We start from the raw sequence: 10,235 nt of genomic DNA on the forward strand, positions 1-10,235 counted from the left end.
ACATCAGAAGGTGATTTGTCCCTTGCCAAAAGCCTGCGCCGGCAGAGGAAAGGGGCAGCCATCCTCCGTAACTGGATCCCAGCCACAGAGCCCCTGCTTTACTGCCCCCTGTCCTGCGCTGGTGGCGGGAAGACAAGATCGAAGGCCGCCACGACAGCTGAGCAGAGATGACGCACCGAGGCGGTGGGGACAAAGGGAGGACGACAAACTCAAGAGGCACCTGAGAGTCCAGCCCCGACTTCTGAGAAGAGGGAGGGGTAGACAGGACTCGGGGTCATCTCTGGGCTTTCAGCCTGGGAAACAGGGTGATCCGCAAGTGCGGAATAAAGTGTGAGAACTCGAGCAGCAGCGCAGGCTCGGGGAGGTGGGCTGAGACGTCACTGAATCTGAAGATCCTGAGTAAGCATTTATTGAGGACTGTGTGTTAGGGACTGTCCTGGGTGCTTGCAATAGTGCAGAAAAACAGCGCTGAAGAAATGTGAGGACTGTCAGTGGAGATGCAATTCCACTTTCCCTCAGCCTGCCACCTTCACTAGTTCTGTGACTTTGCCCTCGTCATCTGCACTGGTACAGTGTCACCTTACCTTCTAGTTCTTAAATAACCACGACAGCGACCACATTCCAGTTACTGTGACACTGGACTCAAGTTTATGCTCCCGTAAGAGGAGTATTCGGAGAATGCAATGGCACCCACTCCAGTACTCTTGCCTGGAAAATCCCATGGACGGAGGAGCCTGGTGGGCTGCAGTCCATGGGGTCGCTAAGAGTCGGACACGACTGAGCGACTTCACTTTCACTTTTCACTTTCATGCATTGGAGATGGAAATGGCAGCCCACTCCAGTGTTCTTGCCTGGAGAATCCCAGGGACGGGGGAGCCTGGTGGGCTGCCGTCTATGGGGTCACACAGAGTCGGACACGACTGAAGCGACTTAGCAGCAAGAGGAGTATTACCCTCATTTTAGAGATGAAGAGCCTGAACCTTAATACAATTAAATAACTAGTCCCAGGTCACAGGGCTGCTAAGTGACAGAGGTGGGAATTGCTCCCCTCCTGCCAACCTGCCCTTAGAGAACTAGCTCAAAGTCCATTCCTCCATGAAGTCTTCCCGGAGTCCCCCCAACTGTATGTGAGCTTTTCCTCTTGTGGATCCCAGGGAGCTTGGTTTCAACTTCTGGCACATTCTGCCTGTCCAACAGGCATCACTGCAAGTATACCAGGGTTTGCTTTTTTTTCTTTGGCCTCAAAGAAAAAAAATGCAGGGTGGGGCCTTAGTTCCCCAACCAGGGATCAAACCCATGTTCCCTGCACTGGAAGCGTGGAGTTTTAACCACTGGACTGGCAGGGCACTCCCAGGCCTTGGTTTTTCACACATGGTTCTATTTAATCCTCCCCACTTCCTTAGTTCTGATGCTCTCGTCAGACTCCGTCCTTTCCTCAGTGCACAGGCAGGCCCAGGGGCCATGGAGATGCAGTACCTCCCCCACTGCCCCCGTGGCAGGGCTTCTCGCGCTGAGTGGCTGAGGGTTGTGTATAAACTCTAAGTGCGGTCCCCTCGGGAGCAAGGGTGTGAGATGCTGGACTGCAGGAGGTGGGGAGCTGTCTGACGTGAGGCGCGGCTGTCGTTGCATTTTCACCTCCTTTTTCGCTTCCAGCCAGAGGACACTCACCAGTCTTTGGGGGGCCAGCAAGGCAGGGCTGCAGACAGGATGGAAAGTCAGAAGGCACACTTCTGCTGCTTGTCCTTATCTCACCTCTAGCTCTTCGTACTACTCAGTTTGGAAATAAAAACTGCAAAGCCTAATAGATTTTTCCGTGGAAATGTGGCATTACCAGGGAACAGTCCATTCTTCTGGCTGCCCGAGGGAGGCAAAAATTAGTGCTAGAAAAGGTTCTCTCACCCCAGGCGGCTTCTTGGATTTTGCATGGGGCGGGTTTATTTCCTTACTAACTCTCCCTCGGGTAGTTGGTGCGTCTTCAAAAACTCTTCCAGGTCACATTTTTCTTTCTCCCCCTTTTCCAAAGCACTGTCTTCAGCCATTTTTGGTGTGTGGTACTAATCTGAATCTACTTGGAAACATGCTTTTTTGGGGTGGTAGTAAGTTGGTTCCAGAACAACTGTGGTTTTTAATACAAACTTTGACTAATTGATCCCAGACAGGAGACTGGGGCCCCGGCTGCAGAGGAATCCACTTATGAGACCAAGGCAAAAGGGCTTTTCAACATTTCCTCTCATGACAATGTGTTTGGAAGACCTGCCTCCCCAAGACAGCGTGGGAAGGCAGTGAACAGAGGAGGAAGCTGACTCATATGGACAAAGTTGGTTGGAAGGGAAACAGTTGCTTTAGAAAACTAATTGCTGCTACTAGCCAAGATATTCTTCTGCAAAGATTTCTTTTTTTTGGGCTGGGGGGGCACTGGTGGCAAAAGGATCTTTCATTTGAAACTTTCTCTCTAGGACAAAAATCAGAGTTCAAGACTCTAATTCTCTCAAGTCTGATGAGACAATAAAATGAGGGATCAAGAGAGGGAGAAAAAATGAGATGTCACATATGACATCCTTAACCCTAAAAAAAAAAAAAATCTCTCTAGAGGAGTGAGACACCCATCTTTGTCTACTTTCAAAAACAAACTCCAGAGCAATTCTCTAGCAGCCCAGTGATCAGAACTCTGTGCTCTCACTGCCAAGGGCGCAGGTTTGATCCTTGGTTGGGGAACTAAGATCCCAGAGCTGCATGGCTCCACTGAAACTAAAAGAAAACAAAACAAAAAAAAACCACCCAAAAGTCCAAAGATACAAATTACTATGGCACCTAGGGAGGCAGCACGAATGAACCCATCCAATAGGCAAGTATGTTTCAGAAGAATCCACTGAGGGAATTCCTTGGTGGTCCGGTGGTTATGAGTCCATGCTTTCACTGCTGAGAGTCCAGGTTTCATTTCTAGTTACAGAACTAAGATCCCATGAGCCAAGGCAAAAAAAAAAAAAAAAAGAATCCAGTGAGGAGCTGACATGTAAATAAATCACTTTCAAAAACTGTTAGCCTTCAAATGGGGAGTAGATGTACTGGACTGATGTGCTCATAGGAATAAAGCCTTCCCATACAGTAAGTGTACCATCTGTATAAATCCCAATAGCCTAGAAAAGTAACGGTGATCATTTCTATCTTCAGTTGCTTCACCTATTTATCATTCTGCAGAGGCAAAAGACCAGGTCTCTTCTAATTGAAGACCGTTTTACACTATCCTGCAGAAGGCTCTTTTCTTTGGTCCACTGATTTGACTACAAGGGAGGGCACCTGTCCTCAGATGGATGGACCCCTTACCATTCGGTTGACTGGCTACTTTCTCTCAGCATTTCATTGCTCCTAGGAAGCAGCAAACATGCCTTGGAATGTGACTCGGGTTTGAACTTGGCTCTGAAACATACTAGCTATATAATTCTGAATGAGTTACTTGAGTCTCATTTTCTTTATTTCTAAAGTGGAGACACCTACTGTACCAAAGATTATGAGAAGTCAAGCTTCCATGGCAGGCGGTACAGTCACTACCATTGTTCTCCTCGCTTGCCACGTGTCTGCCACGCACGGCACCTTAAACTGACCAACTTCACGCACTCTCACTTCACCAGCTACACTTTTCCCATAAAGCCCAGGGAGGCTGTTTCAGTGGGCCTGTTTTAAAGGGATCAATATAATTTTTTCCCACAGATTTTCAGACCAGAGAGAAGCGATGCCACTGCTGTGTAAGCCCTGAACTCAGTGTGTGGTGTAGTTTCTCTTCTGTCTGTTTAGTTGGCAATATTACAAGCCTTGGGGGAGGAAGAGTTTGAAGGCAAAGATCTTGTCCAGCTGAGAGGACTTAAGAGAGACTTCACAAAGAGATGACCCTAGAACTGAATTTTACCATATAGGGAACACTTCAAGGGGGAGAGGGAAGGAGGACGTTTCTAGAGGAGGAAATCACAGCAAAACTACAGTATGTTTAGGTAACATGAGAAGCTGGGATCCAGGACTAGGTTTAAAGTTTCTTTTATCCTAAAGTTGTCTGTATAGCCTGGTACTTTTACAAGCACCCAAGTCCCAGGAAACTCCACATTCTCTCCTTCAGTCAAGCTTCAGTGACCAGCACACTCCCCAGAGGGAATACTTCCTGGCAACTTAGCTCAGCCCTGCCAAGCCAAACCACCTGTACCAGTTTCACAAGTACAGCACACAAGATAACCCTTATCTGGGTTTACATGATTTACATTATGAGTCACTTCATTTTTTGTGTGTCTCTTAAAAGTACCTACATACCTGCATTTACCAGCCCCGGAATAAACTTCTGAGTATGTTAATGGCTTATAAAATTTCATGGAGGACCACAAATGTAGTCCTCTTGCCTGAAAAATCCCATGGACAGAGGAGCCTGGGGGGGCTACAGTCCACGGGGTCACAGAGAGTTGGACGCAACCGAACAATAGTACCCTTATGGGTGTAGTACCCTTATGGGACCGACAGCCTGGATGCAGTGAGCTGGATCGGCCAGTGTGCTGACTAATCCCAGGCCTTGGTGAAATTTTTCCACAGCCCAACTTTCAAAGGCAAAACCGGAGCCTTGGCGCCCTCTGGTGGCAGACTGGTTCTCATAGTCAGACAGGCTCCCCAACTAGGCAGGCGTGTGTGAAGACAGAAGCCACAGGTCATAAACATGGCAGTTTCCTAGATCATCTTTACTTGAAGATTTTTTTTGGGGAAAAAAAAAGTAGGTAATGCAAAACATTTTTATATTAAAACAAATGCAGATAATATTGAATATAAAATTTACATTGCTTTTTGAGACAAAGAGACATCAAAGACATTTCAAGGTAAGCTACTCACGAGCTTCAGGCTATACTCTTAAACTCGGCGTGTGGGGGCGAGGAGAGGAGACCCTGCATGCTCAGTCTAACACTGTGGGTGCTGCTGCTTTGACGGGAAGTAGCGAATTCTTCTGAGAAACAGCAAATGACGCGTTTACTCATTTGGCAACAACCCAGTGGATTATAAGTAAAACCAAATGCTTTCTCATTTTAAGAGCATTTTAACCTGCTTGGAAAAGGCCTGAGTAAAATAAGAGCTTTATGTTTGAGTGGATATTTATTTCCTTCTAAAATGATTTTTCCCCTACTATGAATGTTAACATGCCTAACTGAGGGTATGACATGCGAGCTGGTCAGTAGTCTAAGAGCCCTACGGATGTCAGTCTGCACCATCAGACGTGAGGTTACAAGTACACCTTCCAAGGGTGTCATGAGGAATGGAAAACAAACTGCTCACCTTCTGCAAGGACAAAATGCGAACAAAACAAAAACCGAAGAACAAGAGACTGCATGCAGTTGGAACTGTGTAATGATGTGATTTAGGGACTGGCAAGGCTAACGCTCCAGTATCTGCTTTTCACACTTCATGCGACAGTAAGAGCCTCTGTGAGGGCGAAAAAGGAGACATTACACTTCCTTTCCAAAGCCTGCTTTTTCTCTGTAACTGTCCTTTTTTCTTGTTGTTGGCAACACAATTTCTTGCTTTGCAATAACAGCGTGCAGATTTTCTAGGGTAGGTTAGGCGTGTATTGTCCTTTCTGTGAGGTATGAGAGCCAGGGTTTGTTGAATGTGCTAAGAAGAATATGCTGGGAGGCAGGTTCCAGTGGATGCCGCTGAGTTTTAAGGTCTACCAAAGAAAAGGTAGTTTATGACTTCCCGTATCATTTGCCTTATTCATTTTCTCAACTTTTGCATTTTCTTTCTTCATGGGACTGTACTCTCTTCATTTTACAAAACCTTAAATTGAGACTCAAATTGCATGACAACTTGCCGGTACCTTTAGGTAAATGCAACTTCTTAAGTAAAATAACCTGGGGTTAAAATGTCCCATTTCAGGGGGAGTATCAGTGGTAAATCATGTGCTGGGAAAAAGAACAAAAAAGGCAGACACCAAACACCTCCATTTTCCCAAGATTAAATGATTATTAAAAAAAGCGCGCCACACTGTATAGAAATCAACATTCTCTCCCATAATTCTGTGCGTCTGGGACTATAGAAATGTCACTGTCCCTGCCCCACATCTTCAAATCAACATTCTCAGGTCACAACAGTAAGTCTTCCCAAAGGGGACCTTCCGGAAAAACAAGCTATTTCCTCGGCTCATATTTCCCTGAAAGAAAAATAAAATAAATACAAATAAAGTCTAGTGTGAAAATGAGGTCAGCTAGTCCAAAGCAGCAAAGACATCCAACTGGACGTACTTCTGAGAAACGAAATGATGAAAACGACCAGACTGTCTATCACCATCACAGTGCAGATGTCGCTGCGCTATGGGGCAGCGACGTGTCATCTCCGATGCAAGCTGAGCCTCTGTGGAACTACCTACCATTTGACACGTGGATAAAGGCAAGTATTTCTTATTTAGACAGATGTTCCCAGTCCAGATTCTGGCTCTGCTATGTGCTAGTTAGCTGGGCTATCAAGTGTGTTAACTCATACCAAGTGTCGTGAACAGTCCTAACACGTAGCAAGCGCCAGCTTTTATTTGTATTTTGTTTTTTGGCTGCACGCATGTGGAATCTTAGTTCCCTGATCAGGGTTGGAGCTCGTGCCCCTTGCAGTAAAAGTGCGGAGTCAACCTCTGGACCACTGAGGAAGTCCCCATGTCAGCTTTTATTTGTTTTGAACCGAACGGTCAGATCTCTAGGGAGTACTTATAAAATCTTATAATTAAAGTAGTCATGTTGTGAGTTTAATTGAGCAGACTTAAGTGAGACAGCCTGTTCGTAGATCCTGCTCTCCCAAATACAAGCTGTGTGATTGTGGGTTATGCAATTAGCATTATTTAACTGTTCAAAGTCCCAGTTTCTTCATATGTGAGGCGGAACGGTAAAGTACAGTATCTCTCCTCACAAGGTTACTTTGAGGGTTGCATGAGCTGAAACATGGAGAACTCTTAGCATGATGCCTCGTATACAGTGAATGATCAATTAACATTTGCTGTTGTCTTAAGCACTTAAAGGTTCAACTGTAAAGTGTCTGATACCCTAATAATTTTCTGTTTGGTTTCTTTATATAGCAGAGTTGAATGTTCACATTAGGTCTGTCTGGCAACCATCAAAGTGTCCTGGCCTGGGTTCACAGAGGGGCTTGTTGGGTCCACTGAGCAAAAGCCCCCCAGCTTAGGCCTCTGCATTCCGAGTTCAGGCTGGGAAGCCTGAGCCCCGTGAACAAAGGCCTTTCTCATCAGTGTCTCCAGCGCTCTAACAGCGTGCAACAAAGAGCTTCCTCATAGGCCTTCCTCCACAGTCCTCTACAAAGTGTTTCCCACTCAAAAACAGCTTTCAACTGATGGCCACTCTAAGCGATTCCATGTTAAATTTAGCGCTCAGCCACTCATTATTTTGGTTCCTATTAAAGCTCTGCCTAGACTGATCAAGAATTTTTGGTTGGAGATGACCTACCCCATAGCAAAAGCAAACAATACACTGGAATCTGGACGCCGCATGGACTAACATGACTGCAGAAGAGAGCAGTTCTGCTGACACCACTGTGACAATGTTGTAAACAAACAACTATTGCTCAGCTTCTCTAAATATATTAGAAAATACATTTCAGAATATATTCTGACAAGTTACAAGAAGATGAGGTTGGAAAAAGTAATCTGAAATTGAGGGTATCATTTTAATAACCAGAATAACTGACTGCCCAGACCTTATTTGTAATTTGAATGTAACCACTCAAACGGGTTCCAGATCACATCCAGGAATTCTTCCTTCTTTACCTCTCCTGATGATTTCTAAGCAGCATATTTTACAGCTATGCCAGAGCGACATATGGACCACTGAAAAGGATACATTTAACTGGTAACTAAAGGATAACCTATAAGAATTAACCTGGGATCCCAGAGACTTTTAAGAAAACAAGCAAAAAAACCCCACAAAATATGAAGAGGGGAGAAGGAGAGAGGGAGGGAGGAAGAGAGAGAGAATGAGAGAGAAGTACCTCTTTCTGTAGCATGCACCAGCAATCTATCCAAGAAGAATATATTGGGGCATAGGGAGGGCATCCACCAGCAAGCCTGAAATAGAAAAAGGGATTAGTTACCGAAGTCAATATTTATAAAACATTCTCTCAAGAGCTCAATAGATCTTGGTCAAAATATTCTGCCTGGAAGGTTCCCTGAGAAGCAATTTTAGCGGTTCTATAGAAACAAATTCTGTTGGCACAGGGGAAAGACTGAGCATCCAAAACAGATCCCACTTTCTTACATTTAGGTTTTGAATCAACACATAAAGAGAAACTTCAGCTATGTATTTTCTAAAACATCTAGGTTTTAATTAGTGGACAAATGAAATTCTAGAACACAGTAATTATATGACTAAAGAGCTGAGAAAGGGAATTTAAAACTATGTGGTGTTCAAAAGACTCCAAATATAACAATGGATATCGGTGTGAAACTGTGGTGACTACACGCTCTTACTCAGGCATAACTCCCGCCCACGTCTTCTCTGAAAGTGAAAGTTAGGCACTTAGTGGTGCCTGACTCTTTGTGACCCCATGGACTACAGTCCACCAGGCTCCTCTGTCCATGGAATTCTCCAGGTAAGAATACTGGAGTGGGTTCCATTTCCTTCTCTAGGGGATCTTCTCGACCCAGGGATCAAACCCAGGTCTCCGGCATTATGGGCAGATGCTTTACCGACTGAGCCATCAGGGAAGCCACTCATTTCTCTAAAAAAACTGCAAATAACAACAACACACTTAACTCATCCTTCAAGCCTGCTCTGGGCTACAATGCGGCAGCCAATCCGCAAATCACAGAACAAACACAATATGGTAACTGCTCACAACTCTCCATAGCTATCACCTGGATACCTTGTCTGAAAACAGTGACATGTCTAATGGCGTGCTGTGACGGGTACCCTAGTGGAACAGAATTAAATCACGAGGTTAAAACTTCTGTCCAACCTGGCAGTCACCTGGCATCTGGAAATCAATGGTGTCCATCCCCACCCTCGGCCCTCCTTCCCAATCAATACATGAAAGGTCAAGAAACTTTTCATTTTCAACCAAATTTTCTACTTTTCTAACTTCAAAACACTTTTTCCATGAAGCCCTGATGCAAAACAGGTACAGGTTGTCATTCAATCCCTAACATACTTTTCATAATGTTCATAAGAGAGGATAAGGATTAATATAAAGCAAAGATGTGAGAGTGATCATTATTCCACTATTTTCAGAAAAGAACCTAGACTACTGACAAGTACATACTATTTATAAGTACTTAAGGAATATTATTTGTGCCCTTCTCTATTTCAAAACAGGCTATGAAGAGACTGCTTATAATACAAATTGATGGCACTGCTGGCGCATGGGGCAGACAGGAAAAATCAGGAAATCTACTCATAGCATCACCTGTACTTATCCTTGCCAAATTTCTACCAGGACTGCTCTGCCTGTCAGGCATACAGGCAGCCAATTACTAGGATAAGAAATGCAAGGCACTTACCCACAGTTGTTGACAGCCATAAGATTAGAGACAAGCACAAAGGGATAGGTCAACATACTGGCAAAAAACTGTAAGGAGGAAAAAGCAGCTCAGTTATTAAGTCATGCCTGGCCTCTCTCATGTCCCTCCTTCTCAGCCCTAGCCCTAGTGCCGCTATGCTCAAATGTGCCATACTGCTTTTGCCTTCTCTGTATCCCCGGTCAAGACTAAAGTACACATTCTGGAGTCTGGAGATGTTTCTCCCCTTACCCTGCAACCTTTTCACCAAAGGTCAGAAGACTTCTCTTATTCTGTGACTGAGCCTCATTCACATACAACTGAACTTCAACATTTAAAACTAAGTACAATAAGCATTTCAAAACAGCCCTGAAGAAAACAAGAGAACACAAACATCTTTCCAAAGACAATGGAAGCTACTCCAAAAGTCAGCCACTGCAAGACTCCACGTAAGTAAAGAGACTGAAGCCTTCAGTATTCGTCCAGCAGGACACAGGAGGGGGCAGGGGCAGATCTGTGTTGGCAAACGCCCGCTGACCCCTCTGGAAGTTGACCAGCACCAAACCACGTGAGTTTGTTATTTCTGCCTCTGATGCAGGGACTCTGGGTTGTTCCTACCTCTGACCAAAAAACAATAATGACACATTCCAAATTTCAAAGAAAACAAAACTACTCCTCAAAGGTTAAGAGGATGTTTATTTATTTATTTTAAATTTTATTTATT

The 10,235-nt window shown here is 44.7% G+C and overlaps 1 protein-coding gene across 1 annotated transcript in view; it reads right to left on the bottom strand.

Annotated features, from left to right (window-relative positions):
• Nucleotides 1-4,693: 4,693 nt before the first annotated feature.
• MTCH2 (mitochondrial carrier 2) overlaps nucleotides 4,694-10,235 on the bottom strand; it is a 19,919-nt gene continuing 14,377 nt past the window's right edge. Inside the window, exons 11-13 of the mRNA XM_010842421.1 lie at nucleotides 9,515-9,582; nucleotides 8,008-8,083; nucleotides 4,694-6,172 (exon numbers count right to left, since the gene is read on the bottom strand). Coding sequence (XP_010840723.1) covers nucleotides 6,086-6,172; nucleotides 8,008-8,083; nucleotides 9,515-9,582 — 231 coding nt within the window. The 3' untranslated portion in view covers nucleotides 4,694-6,085. The remainder of the gene's footprint in view (nucleotides 6,173-8,007; nucleotides 8,084-9,514; nucleotides 9,583-10,235) is intronic.

The sequence above is a fragment of the Bison bison genome, unplaced genomic scaffold, assembly GCF_000754665.1.
Source record: "Bison bison bison isolate TAMUID 2011002044 unplaced genomic scaffold, Bison_UMD1.0 scf7180017864178, whole genome shotgun sequence".
NCBI lineage: Eukaryota > Metazoa > Chordata > Mammalia > Artiodactyla > Bovidae > Bison > Bison bison.